This window comes from Rhinolophus sinicus, chromosome 2, assembly GCF_057876585.1.
Source record: "Rhinolophus sinicus isolate RSI-liver-muscle chromosome 2, RSI-T2T, whole genome shotgun sequence".
NCBI classification, from domain to species: Eukaryota; Metazoa; Chordata; class Mammalia; order Chiroptera; family Rhinolophidae; genus Rhinolophus; species Rhinolophus sinicus.
In genome coordinates this window covers 66,403,441-66,421,784 of record NC_142502.1, presented here as the reverse complement: position 1 = coordinate 66,421,784, position 18,344 = coordinate 66,403,441, and the positions used below count along the sequence as shown (strand labels likewise).

At 37.1% G+C, this 18,344-nt stretch overlaps 1 protein-coding gene and 2 pseudogenes across 2 annotated transcripts in view; 1 reads left to right on the top strand and 2 right to left on the bottom strand.

Annotated features, from left to right (window-relative positions):
• UBE3D (ubiquitin protein ligase E3D) overlaps window positions 1-18,344 on the bottom strand; it is a 131,523-nt gene that overhangs the window by 29,840 nt on the left and 83,339 nt on the right. The window contains exon 10 of one of the 2 annotated variants that reach the window (XM_074333243.2): window positions 12,932-13,020. The exons of the other annotated variant lie outside the window; for it this stretch is intronic. Coding sequence (XP_074189344.2) covers window positions 12,932-13,020 — 89 coding nt within the window. The remainder of the gene's footprint in view (window positions 1-12,931; window positions 13,021-18,344) is intronic. 2 annotated transcript variants of the gene reach the window in all.
• Window positions 1,014-2,172, bottom strand: LOC141571881 (cytosol aminopeptidase pseudogene; annotated as a pseudogene).
• LOC148758792 (large ribosomal subunit protein uL23 pseudogene) lies at window positions 11,413-11,897 on the top strand (annotated as a pseudogene).

Below are 18,344 nucleotides of genomic sequence, written 5' to 3'. Positions count from 1 at the left end.
CTCAAAAATATTTACTGAGTCCTTAGTATATGGTGAGGCACTGCACTTAACAATATGCACAGTAATAAAAAGACAAACAATAACAACAAAAACCACAACTAAAAAAAGAAAGATATGGCCCTTTGCTTGTAGAGCTTACAATTATTAATTGATAAAACAAAATACTTTGACACAAAAGTAAATAGATACGAGCATTCTGAAGAGTAATTTGGCAAAATGTATCAAAAGCCTCAAAAATATCCATACCTTTGACTTACGAAATGATTAAAGATTTGGCAAACGCTTATGGACAAGAATCCTTAGTACAATTTATGTTTTGTATAAAAAGTTGAATTTATTGCTTATGAGAATTTTACAGTAACTTTTAATTTATACACGGTTTCTAGTATGATAAATTCAAAACACTGTATTTTTCCTCATTCAATTGCACACACTGAAAAGTGATTAGGTACTTTGTAAACAATTGATTACTATTTATAGACTATCTTTAAAAATATCCTTGCCAAGCAGGACATTAGCTTTATCTTTAGAATCACTGAATCTTTACCTAAATTGAAAAAAAAAAAGAATAAAGGAATATATATTTAAGTTTGTTCTGCATTTTAAAAATATTATTATTTATTTCCTTTAAAATATTTTCATCCATTTATTCAAAAATATTTTGAAGTTCAAGTCTTCAGTTTAAGGCAGAATGTAGGTATTTTGTAGTATTTAAATTAAACAGTATCCTTGTCTTGACTGAACCTAACTAAAAACTCTATTAGAGTCCTTGTTGGTCTTCTGGTCATGCTTTCCTAACATGTGGAATCCCGTCTTTATTGGTCCAAATGAGCCCACTTAGGATGAGTCACACATTTGTTCAGCTGTGTTGTAGCCATACATGGCTGCAGATCTCTATACTCCAATGCTAACATCAGCAAGTTGACAATCTGCAACTGTTTTGTATGTTCAAATAGGGACATCCTCCAGACATGGTCCCCCATTTCAATGGTGGACTCAAATAGTTTGGTATGCTACCAGCATAGGTAAAAATTCCAGTGATACTTGTCCCCAAAGGTATATCCATGGCATGTGTTAAGGTTGTTCCATTTTGATGAATTTGGGATTGAAGATGTGCGCATAACAGAGGATGTCAGCTTAGAGGATGTCAGCTTACAATTATTAATTGATAGATTAATTCCCTCAGCGTGGATATTGTCAACTTGTATGGTCTCCTATTCTTGGCTCTACTGATATCTCCTGGTTTGTTGGGCTTATGCCTGGGCTTATTTTCACAAAGAAGGCCAAAACTCTTATATTAAGTGGCAAGTTGCAAGTTCACTGTTGCATCAGTCACAATGGCTGCACATACAGCAGCTCCTCTCATGTCAGCCCTCATGAAGTCATTATTTGCAGAAGCCTTGGTAAGATTACCACAAGGGTCAAAGAAAATTACCTTTCCACAAATACCAGTGGCACTTTACTTGCACAGAGGCTGCCTCTGCAGTGAATTTTCAAGACTGGAGGTTCATTACATCCTTTGGCCACACTTTGAAAAGATCCAGTTTCCCATTCCTCTCCCAAAGACATAGGAGTGATGTGGTCCTGAGATTTACTATTAGCACTTCAGAGATTCTTTTCAATAATTTTGTGAAAATATGGTAGGTGTCACCTCGTTGGCTAGAGTCTTCATCAAGCAGGAGGCCAAGTTCTGCCCAGAAGCAAACAGGACTCCTTTCTGTCAGGCCTGTTGGTCCCCACTTCGCTGCAGCAGAACAAGTACAAGAGTTTTCTTTTTCTGCTTCAGCTCATCATATTCTTATAGACCCAGAAGTGCTCCTTCCACTGCAGCCTGGGCATCTCCCCATTGCTTCTCTTCCACAGATGAGACTCTTGTCACGAAGCTGCCTGCACTCTGCTGCAATGGCAACTCTGATATTTTCTTTGCCTTCACTCAGCTTTTCCTGGTCATTTATTTCATCAGCCTTTTTGCCTAGGATAACAGGATGCTGGGGCAGTCAGGATGCACGCCATAAAATGTTCATGTTTTGCCTGACTTCAGAGGTGGTTCAGAATGATCCAATTTCTCTTGACTTTTCAGAAATCACTTTATGAAAATTATCTCCTGCCCATATAAACTGGTGCATCTTCATTTTCTTTGGCATAGACTCCTAAAACAAGGCCCCTTGTCATGGCTGTGGTGGGGAGACCCTAGAGCAAAGATGCTTTACAGCTCAGGCCCCGAGAGGGACTGTACTACAACACTATTTACCACCTTAATGACAGGAAACAGCCCCAGGGTCATACGAAATAATCATACCAATGAATATTATGCAGCCATTTAATATGTTTGCAAAATCACATTAATGGCCAGTGAAATTGTTCACAAAAATAACACATTAAGGGGAAAAAGCAAATAAGTACCACTCATGACTGAATACTAATAGATATTACAAATCATGTTTTAAAATGATAGAAGTCAACAGCTTGTTAAAAGCACAGACTCTGGAGATCTGTGTTTGAATCCCACCTCTATCACTTACTAGCTTTGTGAACATGGAGCACTTTTTAAATATTTCTGTGGCTCAGTTTCCTCATGTAACAAATGTAGATAATATACTGCTCAGAGTAGGGGCTCTTGAAAAGATTAAATAAGTTTTTATGTACAAAATGTTTAGAAACACTTTAATATTAGGTATAAACACTCCAAATATTAGATATTTTATTATTATTATTATTATTATTATTATTATTATTAAATGACATAGGAAGCCATTTATGACATAAAGAAAGTAGTATTTAACATTATATACAATTCCAGTTCTGTAAAAACAACTGCTTTCTTTCTTGCTTAACTCAATCCCCCTACCCTCCAACCATGCAAACAGAGAAAACACAGGAAGGAAACACACCAAGATGCTAACACTGAAAAATATGCCTTGGGAAAATTTATTTTCCTTTTTAGACTTTTGAGTTTTTAAATTTCCGACAATCATAGTATATTTCTTTTGAAATTAGAGAGAAATCTTTATATATTTTTTAAAGGATTCCTGTTCCTGTTTCTCCTGGTTGAATCAGTATTTTTCAGATCTAGCATGTTCATTTTCTTCACAGAGATCTAAGTTAGCAATATAACTTTTAGGTTAGCAAATAAAGAAAATGATAGCTAAAGAAAAAATATATCAGAAATGTCAGAATGATGTCTAAGGAAAAGAAGTATCAGAAAGGAAAAATTGGCAGGTTCCCACGTCATGGAGAAAATAATTTCAATATTTCCATGTAGAGAAACAGGTCAGCTGCTGATGACACTCATGATAAAAGCCAGTACAGAGTTAGGGGTTAGAAAAATAAGTTTTTATTCCCTTAGGTTTAAGTTCCTATGGTTTTATGTTTATGGCCTACCAAAGTCAAGATGTCCTATAGATACCAGGGGTGCCAAAAACATGTATACACATTTTAAGAGATGTTATCTATGTTCAAGCAGTAGTTTGCCGTAATCATAAGTGTCTAGATGCTGATGGTAACCACTTTGAGAATCTCCTGTAATTGCAGAAGTCAAACGCAACTTGTATTCATCTTTTGTTATCGATATATATTTAGTATTACAATTAATACAGTTTTTTGCTTTCTTAAAATGTGTATACATTTTTTTGGCATCCCTGGTGTGTGTGTGTGTGTGTGTGTGTGTGTCTCTGGTGTGTATACAAAAATCTGAATAAGTGCAAGTGACACAGATATGTCAGAAAACAAAGTTTACTTTAAAAATAAAATATATGATTTGAAAAAGGAATAATAAACCAGAAAGGAATAAAGTCACCTTTCTTTTAATTTGGACATATTTTATGTCTTTATTTTGTTCCAGTCAATCGAGTATAATAAAAATGTCCTTGGAGGGTGATCACATCTTCTGCCTGCCCAGTACCTTTTGAAACACCCTTGAAATGTTTGAAAAATTTCTTTCTTTATGGGTTCTATTTTCTTAAGTAAGAAGCCGGAAGTTGTTTTCCCCAGCCTCTAGGAGCCAGGGCAGCATTGTATGATTAGACCAACTAAATACTCTGCTCAGGATTTAGCTTTGGAAGTAATTTGAGGAGGAAACATGGAGAATCCATTCTGTGGAGACCATGGAGGGAAGTCTCAGTCTTTCCGAGGGCAGCAGGGCAGAGTCACCGGTGTAACCGGGTGTCATTTTCCCTAAAACCACCCGGATGGCATATTGGACTCTATTCCCAGCTGTATGCTTAACTATCCAGTATCCTCTAATAAATTCTGCTTCTGCTCAGACTAGACAGAGTGAACACTGTTGTTTCGAAGAACCCTGACAATATGAGGAATGATGATAAATGCAGCCTCTAAAACATGCAGAATTACAATAGATGCTCCATGAAATTACAAAAATGTTAAATACCTAGTACTGCATCAGTCGGTCCTTTGTTCCTACTAAGTAGAGATTAAATTCTCATTTACAGGTGGGGAAAATGTCCTAATATCAAAGGACAGTACATAGTACACTAGTATTCAGATCCACATATTTCTGACTAGAGTCTGAAATCTTAAAATTGACATGAATTTCCCCCCTTTCCTCACCATGCCAGAGAATATAAAATAAAGGTCTAATGATGATGCTTCAAAAATATTTCCTAAAAAAAAGGAAATCCCAGCTTGTTTTACCCAAGCCATTTTTCAGACTTTTCAGTCAGATCACTGTGACTTGTAAAATGAATGTAGAAATGGAGTAGAGTCCATGCAGAAAGTGAATTAAGAATGCAAAATTTGGTCAGATGCTAAAATGGATCCTGGGAGCCCCACATAATATGAATAGCTTTCTTTTTTAAGCCAATTCCTATCAACCACTAAAGACAAAACAAGGCTACAAATCTCTCAGGAACATCTGAGAACATTGTTAATGATATACTGCGTGAATCATAAAAAACAGAGAGACAGGAGATATAAATTTTTTAAAATATAGCTCAACTATATCTTGATTTCCGTAATCAGCTCTACGTTGCAAATTACCACTTCATCATGGTAAATTTGCAAATGTATTGGGAAGCTTATAAAGATCTTTTAACACCTGTTTTAGGGACACCAACTACCTTATATTAGCCCCAGTGCGTATTTAGAAAACAAGATTCATTTACTGTCTGCTTAAATTTCAAAACATGAATGCATTCAGTGATAATTTTATTTTGCAGAGTAGAAAGAAACACAAGGGAGCTTCTAAATGTTGGCTCTCATCATACTTCCAATTATTTCAATTATTTCAGATTATCCGTAAGGCAATATCCCCTCTGAAAAAATGCTAGATAAAGATATACATGGGAATCCAAATAGCAATCTTTGTACATATGGTAAATTATGTTCTTGGGGGGAACAAAAAGTTGTAAGTTAGGTGATGCAATATGAATTTGATTTTCTCATGGAAACAGTATTTGATTTTCTCATGGAAACAAAGCCTTGCATAATTAAACTTACCCCAGCTTTATATATAAGTGACTACAAACATCTTATATAATCAATTCGGCATTACTTCAAACATAATTCCAAAAAATAGGGCAACAAAAATAATAAAAAAAACGATGCTTACTATGATTCCTGCTTCATTTTATGATAAAAATCTAAGGTTGAAGAAATAGCAAATCTTTGTGTAGATGTAAGATGTCCACCTAGCCCATAAGCCAATGAACCCTTTCTTAAGGACTATCTTTCTTCACAGGTGTGCCTTTTCAGTAGCCAAGTTTGTCCTGCATAACTTTGGGCTCTAATTACATCTGATGGAGATAAACTCTGACATAACGGAATTGTCTGTTTCATCATAAAACTATAAAATTTGGTGGGGGGGAAGCGGTGGCAAAGGGTCACTTATAAGCTTTTTGAGAAAATGTCATTTTTGCTAAGCTTTTCTATAATTAAAGAATTAGATAAGGGCTTTTCTTAAGATTTCAGCTCTTCAAAATCATCAGCTATAGTTTGCACCTTAATGTTAAGGCATGGTTATCTTTAAGATGAAGATAACCAACATTTACTTCTACTTCTTCAGTATTTTCCATCCATCAAAATGTAAATTCACACAATCAGCAAGCTTTGAAGCTTTGAAATAAATGGTGGCCAAACTAAAAGACAATTAATTATTGTGTATATATTAAAACTTTTCACCTCAACCTCAAGTCCTATTTATGTTATCTTACACACTATGGTAATAAAGTGAATTACAATCAGTGTGATGACTTCTTGATCTGTATGTATCCCTGCTGCCTCCTGGCCCAAACTAACTCTCAAATGGAGTCTGGATGCTCTCTAACACCTCTGTTCTTCCCTGATTGTCATCACTTAAAAAACAACAACAACAACTCTAATTCCAATTTATATGTCCTCTTTCACCCAGGTGTTGTTTAATAAGAGAATGTATAAATACCTAGATATAAGGGGCTTGCTCACTTTTTGTGTTTGTTGATAAACTGGCTTTTAACAAGTACCTTTTGTCACGTTTAATGCTCTTAAATTCTATGTTGGCTTAAAGTCTATGTTGTCTGATATCAGGATCACTACCACTTCTCTCATTTTGTTTACATTTATACAATATAAACATTAATTTCACTTTTGTCCCTCCTTTAATTTTAGAATATCTGAATCATTCTTTTAGCTAGGTCTTTGATATAGAACATATACTTAAGTTTTATATTGTGAGCCAAATTGTAAATCTTTTTCTTTTAATAAAAGTAAATTAAGCCCCTGCACATTTATTTTTGTGATTGACATGTTTAGTCACAAATCTATCATAATGTTTTATAACCATGAATTAAAAAAATATTTCCTGTTTTTTTCCCTAGAAGAGGTATATATTAATATTTAGGAAAATTTCTTATTCATGTTCTCGTGGTTACCTTTGTACTTAGCCTTTTTAAGTGTCCTTTACTTAACTATTCATCATCTGATTTATCAAGCATTTTCTTTTGGCAGGGTAGGGTGGGATGGGGTGGGGGGATGATATTCTTTATCACCCCCCTACTGTCTTATACAACAAGGCTGTTTTTTTTTTTTTTTTTTTTTAATTTGCATCTTTCCCTATCCCTTTCTCCTCCCATTTTTTTTAGTTACATTATTTCAACTTTGTCATAGTATACAACATTTGTGCATTAGTCTACTACCATCTCACCCACATGTTTTAGTCTTATATATACATCTATATATTTTAAAAACCATGATTAGTGTCAGTCCTATGCTGAAGTTTTCTCAGTTATTATATGGGAATCTTCTAGTATAGGAGTCAACACACTTTTTCTGTACAAGACCAGAGAGTAAAGATTTAGGCTTTGTGAACCACATGATACCTGCTACAAATACTCAACCCTGCTACAGCATAGCAGGAAAGCAGCCATAGATAACATAGTAAACAAATAACTGTGGCTGTGTTCCAATAAAACTTTATTTACAAAAGCAGGTGACAGGCCATAGTTCACTGACCCTTATTCTAGTACACTCCCAGAAGTGTTGATAAGTGTAGGATTCCTTAAAATTTTGTATGGTTAAGACTGTTTCAGTACTGTCTTGATATCTGAAGGACAGCTTATCTGGATATAAAATCCTTGCTTCACACTTTACTGAAGTTTTTTTTTTTTTTTTTAATCCTATCCCACTGTTGCCTTGACTTATAGATTTTTTTAAGTCTGATGTTAGGATAATTATTTTGAATTTTTAACTTATTTGATCTGTTGGCCTAGAGGACTTGAGGTTTTTATCTTTATCTTTGAAATTTAAGAATTTTAGTATGATATGTCTCAGACTTAATCATTGTGGGTTAATTTTCCCAAGTTCCCAGTGAACCCTCTCAATGTGCAGATTCAGGTCTTTTTCTATTTCTAGACAGTTTTCACAATTTGTGTGGACTCAGATTTTTTTCTATTTATGAAATTATTTTTTAAATTATAGTTTTAAATATTAGGTCTATCTTGCTTTTTTTTTAAATTCAGGGACTCTAACATTTTTTTTTTTTAATGACCATTTCTTTGCCTATCTTTCTCTTGGACCTGAAGGGTGGCAGAATATGCCACCCCAAAATATGCCACATAAATATTATTTTGAGTTAAGGTACTTGAAAAACAGCAAATGAAAGAAAAACACGTTGACCTTCCTTCTTTTCTTAAAAGCAGGAGATGAAATTCCCAGGTGAAATATGTTCTCCCTGAACCAGAAGGAAAGTAACAATCTTATCAAGAATAAGTTGAAACCAAAAAATAAATTATATAAACAGACCTTGTAAATGTAATTCTTACCTTCTTTTAGCTTCTGCACATAGTTTAGTTACTTTTCCACAATTGTCTCTCTTTGTTTACCCCATTATAAAAGCATGTAGGCTCCGCCATTTCTTTGGGTCTTCATTCCTTCTGAGGACTTCTATGTCACATAAAATTTACATGAATTTGTATGTTTTTCTACTGTTAATCTGTCTTATGTCAGTTTAATTCGCAGGGTCCAGCCAAAAAACCCTAAGAAGGGAGAGGTAAAAATTTGTCTCCCCTTCAGCCCTTTTTCACTTCTTTCTTTTGTTATTTTCCCTTTCTTGGTTATTTTCCTGTCTTTCTTCAAACGCTTTGTTTAATTTGTGTCAGAGTCTATTTTCACTTGGGCACTTTTAAATTCACTCTTCACTTGTGAGATAATTTTGATTTTGTTTCTTCCATTTCTTGCCTGAGTTAAATCAACTTTTTTTTTAAAATTAATTCTGGTTTTTATCCATTTTGCCTTTCTGAATCAGAGTGGTTTTCATATCCTCAAATACTTCAGTGCCCTTAATTCTGTTTAGAGTGTGAACTTACACTTTTATTTTACTTCTTTGTTGTCTTTTAGAGGAAGACTTTTCTTAACTGATAGTTAAAATTTTTCTAATTTTCTGCAAATTTTCTCCACTGACTTAACTTTCCTTGTGTCCATTTGTATGCTGTTGGAGTATTTTATAAAATTCCTATTTTAAAAGGTGCCCTTTTCTGTTAGCCTAGTGAAATTCGGGTACTTTAGTTAGTGGGTTTTTCTGTCGCTATATTTTGGTGGCGGGAAAGGAGTTGTGAGTCTTCTGATTGTGTGATTCTCTTTGTCTTACAGAACCCTAAATTCCACACACCTCACTTTTCTTCTTTCCTCCTCCATTGCTAAAAAGCATTTCTTTTCTTTTCACTTTCTCTCTCCTCCAGAAGCTATACTTTCGGAACACTGCCCCAGTAAATGATGTCTATACCCTATTAAATCATGCTGGCTTCTTTAAATCATGCCTGTCTCTTTAAATGGTAGACCTGATCCTATATGGCTTCTGCCCCTTTAAATCACATGTACTTTAAAATCTCTTCCCTATACTCCATGCTTTGACCTGCTTGGACATTTTTTCAGCATTTTAAAATTTAGGCTGGATTTAATCTTTCTAGTAGACACTCAAAATCACCTTCACTAGCCTCACTCTTCTTTTGTCTTCTCTGTAGTTTTTCTTGGTTTGCTTCTGCTCACCAAAAGCCTTGTAGCAGAGTGACAGTGGGGCGGAAATACAAAGAATTGAGTGCTGGAACTTAATTTTTCTTATTTTCTTATTTACTCACAGTTATTTTGCAGTTCTGGAATTCTCTGTCTTCAAGTATGTGTGTAGAATTTTCACAGTTGGGAAACTGTTTCATCTTATTTTCAGTTTGGGAGATTGATTATGACACAGCTGCCATTGTTTTTGCTACTTAGAAATGTATTGAGAGCATTTATTGACTCCAGGTGACGTATCAGAGGATGGAGAGAGGGATGAAAAATTTTCAATTAGAAAAAATGGCCAGATGAAGGGAAAAGCAAGGCTCAAGATAACTGTTGCCAAGAATGTGGCAATATGTGGGGAGAAAAACTTTAATTTTGTGTATCCAGGGTCAAATTCGGGCTGTGACTTCCCTCATTGATTATCAATCTCTGACAAGGCACAGTTTGGGTTTTTTTTGGTGAGGAGGCAAGAACACAAATAAAACGGTTTACAAAACTGATAAAAAGCATCATCTTTACAATGAAACTCTCCAAGCCCTCAACATTATAAAATGAAAGTAATAATCAACTGAAAGACAAAATGTAATAAACTCTTATATACTCAGAGCAAGTTTAGTTTAAGTGGATTTTTAAAAGTACCTAAATACTAAATAACAAGTTATATTCTGGATACCATCACTGGGTTAAAAAAGAAACAACAGAGTTTAGAGAAACTGAGAAATCTAGTGAATGGTTGGGTTATCTCTACTGTAATTAAACAATTTCCTTTCCATTTCACACAACTCTAAAAGTAAAAACAAAGCCACAATCCATTTGCCTCTAGAAACCACTCTACAATTTGTGACCTGAACCGCTAACAACATTTAGCAGACAACTAAAGATCTAGGGATGTTTCATTCTATTATGACCCAAGGTATTTCATTTCCTCACCATGCCACCCACCCATCCTGAAAAAACCTGACTCCAAAGATAGAGAGTAGTGGTAAAATGTGATATACCAATTACATGAGCCATAAAGATGGCCTCACCATACCGTTAGTATTTACAAAGTACTTTTAGATAGGAAGTGTAGCTATTATTCTCCTTCTATAGATGTAAAAACCAAGGTTAATTCAAAAAGAGTCAAAGATGACACGAAAAGTCCTTGCCTTGAATTCTTCAAACATATGGCAATGACAGATAAAATAGAAAATAAGAAAATTCCAAATCATAGCTATACTTGAAAAAACAAGCTAAACATTTCCTGGGACCAGAAGTACAAAGTGGGGAGCAAAGCTGATGCCATGGGTTTGATGGGGCTGAAGTCGAGGTCAGGCTCCAGGGTAAAGTAATGTTCATGAAAGGAGACACTTGCTGACAACTACTGGGACTTATGATATACATGGAACTCCACATTTAGAGAAATGCAAAAAGCCAAGCTGCTTGTTGGTTCAGCGACTGATCTGTAAGAAGCCCCAATATCATCACAGAGATCCATCCTTAAGGACTTGGTGCTGGATGAGACCCAGGGAGGTGGGTTGGAGTAGCTGCAAAACTACCATGCAGGTGGGGCAAGTTGTGGGGAGCACTAAAGAGGAGAAAAGAGAACTTATACAAGGTGAACTTGCAAACCAGAATTCTAAAACACATGAAGAAATCAAACCTTAAATTAGACAGCCACAAAATTACTATCTAGAAGATTAAGCAACTCCAGACAAAATTAAAATAACAGAATGAAAAAAGAACTTAATAGCAGGTATGTTTCATATCCTCAGAAAGGTTTTTAAAACTTTATATCTTGGAAATAATACATCCGTTGAAATAAAATTCAATAATGCAGATAAGCACCAGAATGAGTGATTGGAAAACATACTGAGAAATTATCCTGAATGCAGATGTATATATGAAATAACACTTAAGAGACAAAGAGAATAGATTCAAAGACTTCAATATACATCTAACAGGAGGTCAAAAGAAGGAATGGGGGGGGTGTGGATAACGGCAATTTAATACATGTTTTGGCTTTTCTTGTCATGAAAATGGGGCCAAAAGTGAAGAAGGAAGCCCGTGCCCCTCCCAAAGCCAAAGCAAATAAAGTGGAGCCAAAAGGCATGCACAGCCACACAAAAAAGGTACACATGTCACCCATCTTCTGAAGGCCCAAGACACTGTGGCTCCAAAGGCAGCCCACACATCCTGGGAAGGGTGCCCCCAGGAGAAACAAGTGTGACCACTGTGCCATCAGCAGGCAAGTTCCCCTAAGTACTGAGTCAGCCAGGAAGAAGGTAGAAGACAACAATACACGTGTGTTCACTGTGGATGTCAAGGCCAACAGGCACCAGATCAAACAGGCTGTGAAGAGGCTCTGTGACCTTGACATGGCCAAGGTCAACACCCTGATCAGGCCTGATGGAGAGATGAGGGCATATATTTGACTGGCTCCTGACTATGATGCTTTGGATGTTGCCAACGAAATTGGGATCATCTAAACTGAGTCCAGCTAGATAATTCTAAATATAAAATTTTTTCACTGTAAGAAAAAAATATATTATGGTTAACAATTCTTCAGAACTAATTAACCAATTAAAGATAGGAGTCTATAGATGGAGCGGTCTCAGAGAATAGAACACTTTTTAAAAAAATCCATACCTAGACATCACAGTAAAACTACAGTACATCAAGCACAAAGATAAAATCTTATAGACCAATCAGATAAAAAAGGATGGATTCTCTTCAGAGGAACAGAAAATAATCTTATAATAGCTGTCTTATCAATAGAAACAGATAACAAAAGGCAGTGAGTGATAGACTTTCAAACTATAAAGGGTACCAAATTCTAAATCTAGCTTAGTCATCATTCAAGAATGTGAACAAAATGAAGGCATTTTATACATAGAAAGACTGAGTTTACCATTCACAGACCATCAGTGAAAGAAATGCTAAAGGGTATGGGATGGAAGAAAAAAAGAAAAAGCAGAAAAATGGTATGTATGTATGTATGTATGTATGTATGTATGCAATGAACATTAAAATATTTAAAATTACTAATTTGTTTTTTAAGTGAAACAAAACAGTAGCGGATAACGGGGAATACGTGGGTTGAGGGAAAGAACTATGCTTAATAGTTAAAATATGGTAAGGTTCTTGCCTGTTTGAAAAACGTAAAGATACCAAACAATATTGTTTTTACTAGCAAACTTTTATTTATATATTTAAACAATTTAAGACTAACTACTAAAAACAGAAAACTACATGCTATTGCTTTCAAGCCAGCAGAAAAATTTCTTATAAAAGAAGATAAAAAACTATCAAGACAACAGAGGACAAAAAAGTAAGGAAAAAAAAAAGATAAAGTTTGACAGCCAAAACACATACACTGCCCCCCACACCCACACCCCCACACACAAAGATGGTAGACAGAAGTCCAAGTACATTAGAAATCATAATAATGCAGGCAGATTTAACTCACCTATTTAAATAATAACACCAAGAGCATGTCTTCTGTTCGCAGTGCTCAGATTTCTGTGAAAAACATGAGTATACTTCGGGCACTTGATGCTGAAAAGCAGCTGATGGTTCAGATGGACAATATCTCAAATGTTTATTGCCATTACAAATGATTTTCAAGTTGCAGTTAAATGAGAAGGGAACAATAATTTAAGACCAGCAGGAAGAGAGTCAGAGACACTGGGACCATGGAAGGATGCTGTTGTTCATTTTAGACTACAGTCAGCTCTAAAAAGACAAGAGAGGCATCAGCACCTGCACATTAGTTGGCCAAGACTTTACTCCAATTTCGTCTGTGTTCTGTTATTACAGCTTTGAATAATGCACCCGATACCCTCTTGTATGCTACAGATTAATCACACAGGCTTACATTACTGAATGCTACCTGTGGATGCTAAATGCATGAAGTCCCAATTAAAGCGATAGAGATACTTTCCTTGCTGCCCCAACATAATCATTCCTCTGCAACCATCATTCCCAACGTCTCGCCTAGAAAGAAGCAACGTGCTCATCTTTAAGGGGACGTTAATGTTAGACTGCGCGCCAGCCTTTCTTCTCCAGGCTAACTTAACCAATAAGCTCTCATACTACTGTGAATCCTTCAACTACTGAAATGGATTTTTGAGCTGGAGGAATGAGAATGAGCTGGGATCTAGGCAGATAAGTGACTTGTACCCAGTCACGTTGGTTGCAGCCAAAACCAGAACCCAGTCCCATCTCCCACCTCCACACCGGGGCTTTTCTCCCATATACGGATCACATATCAGGTCTACAAGAGTGAGGACCGAAAGGACAATGAAATAACTGCATTCTTGTTCCTCACAATTGCTTTGGCCTAGTTCCCCAATACCTTTTCTTTTCTAAATCTTCTCAATCTGCCAAAGCGATTACTTGTTGCTAGGAGGGCTCACGAGTGATTCTCAGTGGAGGCTTAGAACAGTTCCACCGTCTAATCCATCATTCCCTGTAAGGCTGGCATCCTTCCCAGGCTGTTGTTTCCCCCTCTGGCCAGAAAAGCTCCTGTGAACAACACAGTAGCTTCCTCCATGGGAGAAGCGAGTTCAGTCATTTCAATCTTGATACCACTTTGTTTCTAGAAGCAGACATACATATATCTTTAGCTTCCTTTTAAGGGAGCAAGACCCTCCACCAGAGAGCTACTTGACTGAACACGGCCATGCTCAGTGTGTAGGAAAGAACCAAGTCCTCTTACTAATAGCTCTAGGCAAGGGGAGAGGCTCACTATTTAGAAGACTCTTAGAACCACCAGATTTACAAATAAAATAAATGCAAATACAAAACCCCTGGAAAATTCCTAAGACACAAATGTTTCAAGGACCAGGATCCAGTCAGAAACAACAGGCGAAACCAAAAGTGGAAGAAGAAGCCGGAAGGAGGCTAGAGAAGAGGGAAGCAGAGAAACCAAGGGTTGCTAAGAGGACATTCCAAGTCTCTTCCTTTCCCGTTTCTCTGACACGCAGCCCACCTGACAGTTTTCCCTGTGCCTGCCTCCACGTGAAGGACTGACCTGGGTTTCTCAGGCAGGAAGAGCAGAGGGACAGACGGCACTCTAATGCCATCCATCACTTGTGACCCTTCTTTGTGGCTATGGGAAGGTCCAGAGACTTAGACTCCATTCTCTTAGAGAGCAAAAAAAGAATCTAGGCAATGTGGCTTTATCTATGCTTTTCATCAGGTAAACACTTTCAAGATGTTCAAAAGTAATAAGGACCCAGTCCCTTTAAGGAATAAAGTTATTCAGCCTGGGTGAATAAATTAGGAACAGCTGAGAATAGACAAAATGACTTTAAAAGGAACTTTATAATTTAACCCAACACCCTCACTGAGCAGATAAAGAAAACTGGGATCCATTGAGGTTACTTGACTAGACCAGGGTCACAAGTCCAGTCGGTTGCAGATTTCAGACTAGGACTTAGGTGTCCTATGTCAAGGTGAGTGAGTGTCCCCCACACCAGACTTGCAGTGGGAAGGAGAGGCTGTGGAGGCTGCACATTTCTGAGGGAGGGAGAAAACCCAGAGACCAAAAGACCTTAAGATGCTAGGTGTTCACATTGAACGGCAGAAAGATAACTTAGAAATGTAACTAACACCGGGAGTCCACCACACATCTACGTGTAAAAGGGAGAGGTCTTGGTAGAAGAAAAATAGTAAAAGAAAAAATAAAACCTTCATGGCAATGAGTCAGTTTACTTCAATAGTCGGAGACTGTTACGCACAGGGTATTAAAGAAAAGTGAAGCAAAGAGGAAAATAATTAAGCAATTTGAGCTAGTAACCAGGTACTTGTCATAATGAAAAGATTTTTTTTTCCTTTATATTTCTCACTTTAGTGGGAATATCGTCTACTAGCATATAAGTGTTCCTTACCTTGGTTCTTGAAAACCTTTATCAGAAACATTTTGGATGCTTGTTATAATGCAGCTTCCTGGGCTCCCCTCCAGAGTGACTGAATCAGAATCTCTCAGGCTCTCATTCAGAAACCTAAACTTTCAAAAAGCTTCCCGTGGGCACCGACATTTAATAACCAATACCATCCATAATACCTTCAACGCAGAATTAGAGAAATGCTATCTGTCCTCTCATCCTCCCCACGCCTATTTCAGACACTGAGGTACAGACAGGGACACTGAGTGTCTTCAAATGACAAAGGTTGCTCAGACCCTGCCAGGCCTTGTCATCAGGCCTTCTCCCCTCACCATGCATGAGGGACTGGATTGGACTAGGCAGGAGTTAGTTTAATTTTAAGATTCTATATTTTTAGGACACAGGTGCAAATAAATACTGTTTTGCTAATGAAAAACATACAACATTTTCTGTCATGCATATGTATTTCCTTTAAAGTCAGGGGAAAAAAAGTTAACATACTGAAAACAAGCAAATAAAACAAAAGACGGAATCAATGACTTTCTGGGCTATACCTCATTCCTGCTTCTCAAAATGAGGCCAAAGCCAGAGTGAGCCCGGCCCAATCAGGGTCCCCTAACAAGTGGCAGCTCTTCAAGGCACAGCGCAGTGCCAAGGAAGTCCTGGGAACGTGCACTTTGCCCACAGGCCCAACTTCCCGGCAGATACAAATTTCTGAGGAGCAGGGCCTGTGGTATGGAAACCAGGTATTGTGAGCAGCCTCTTGAAAGATAGCTGCTTATTTCCCCAAACCACAGAACGCCCTGCAGGGCTAAAGGGAAGGAAGAAGGCAACATCCTTTCACACCCAAATTGCTAAGGAATTCTCAGAAACCTGTTTTGAGGAGACAGATTGAAAATAGTCAGAGCAGTAATCACTAGCTTTGAGACTGGACTCCCTAAATATAACGAGTAGCATTACCTCCGGATTATCTCTGCCCACTGACGGTAAAGGCATTAGCAGGAAAGGAAGGTTGACACACCCCAGGACCTGAGACTGTCAATGCCACTCCCTTCTCAATTCTCTGGAATGCACACATGAACTGCCACGATAGCCAAGTGGAAATTCTAGCCCATATCCATACAGGTCTATCTGCTTCCTGATTACATCTGCAGAAACCCATAGACATCTGGAATGGCTCACAGCCTCCCTTCCCATCCACTCTTACCTGACAACAGGACTTTTATATATAAAATCCCCAACAGGCTTTGACAGTCTCCGGGAAGACTGCCTTCACCCAAGAAACAGAGGAAAGAGCAGAATACTGCCAGTAACGGAGTCCCAGCATCTCCAACAAGACCAATTTTATAATCAAATACACTTGTGTGTGTGTGTGTGTGTATATATATATATATATATATATATATATATATATACACAAGCATAAATAAAAAATAAAAAAACACTAACAAGAATTGCTCTAAGATGTCAATACTTATTTTATTCCCAGTGATTTTTAATTTAACATTTTTCTGTTTTCCAATTTTTTTAATCCTAAATGATTATATTTTTATAATCATTTTATAAAATGTTAGTTTAAAAGATAATATGTAGAGATGAACATGGCATATAATGGATAAGGCTATTTATGTAGTGCAAGGTCTAAAAGTAGATAGGAAAAAGTGGTGTGGAGATGGAAACTTCACTTTCTCTTCTCTGCCCCTTTGTTGATATTCATCTGTAAAGTTCCCAGGCTTCTTCCTACTAATTTCTTGGAGTCCCTATAGATTATATATATATATTTAAAGTTTAAAAACTAAACCACAACTTCAAACTTGTATACATACAATCAAAGCTTTTCCCCTCAGAGGCCAACACATGGGCAAATAACTAAACCAAATTTCCCTGTGTTATTTTCTTCTTCTCTTTTGATATAGACCTTAACAGGTAGTGAAAAAGTAGCTGGATGGGAAAATTAAGTGTCATGAGATGGAATAAATAACACACTCAGAACCAGAAGACCTAGGTTTGAAACAGCCCTGCATTTTGTTAGTTACATGAACTTGCCTGCATTAGTTTCGGCACCTTTAAAATGGAGGTTGTGTGAGATTTTAAAAAACGTGATGTTTGTGTTTTCCTTGGGGAAAAAAAGGGGCTTTAATTTTGGGAGCTCTATGCCCTTGAAAATCCCATCCACACAGTTTGGATGGCCTGGAGCCTCCTGGATGGAGCAAAAGGTAATGAGATAAGATGGGGGAATGAACACAAAGGTTTCCTGAGCTCGCCACGCTGTGGAACACTCTTTATCTCTCAGTTGGATATAAGTTTCCAAGGAAGACTCCTGTTGAGAATTCTCAGTGGGAATTAAGTAAGTTAGGAGAGACAGAGTTGAGCCAGACAGCTCAATCTATTCATGGAACCCTTTGCTATGTGACTGCCTAGTAACACTGTGTTTAGAGTAGATGAGACCCAGTTGAAATAGAGCTGGAAGCAGGTGCAGATTGGGAAAGCAATCTCAGCCAGGGGCCTGTTGGGCCTCTGGCATGACTCAGTGCGCACCAAGAAACGTTAATGCAGATCTCATTCTGGTTGCACCATGCTGACCAAGGTGGCCCTGACTAAAAGGAGAACTGCCAAGTCACTAAAAAAAAAAAAGAAATGGTATCCTCTTGACAATCACATTAAACCTGCAGTACTACTTCTGTTGGAAATAAGCAAGACTGCCATGATGAATAAGCTTATGAGTACTCTGCCTCGGTCACCTGACAGAGAGAACAGTGTCTCCCCATCTGTGTTCCCAGAGCATTAATCCCATTAAATGCCCCTAGAAAAGTCTTCCTGTATTAGGTATAATTGGGAAATCGTCATATTATATTTTTCAACTAGGAGGGTCACACTGCCCTTTACACACATGAAGGGCTCAGTTGAAAGCCCTGCAGTTAAAACAACAACAACAATTTATCTTTAACTAAACTTATTTTAAAAGGTAACATGGTGGTTAAGAATGGGGGT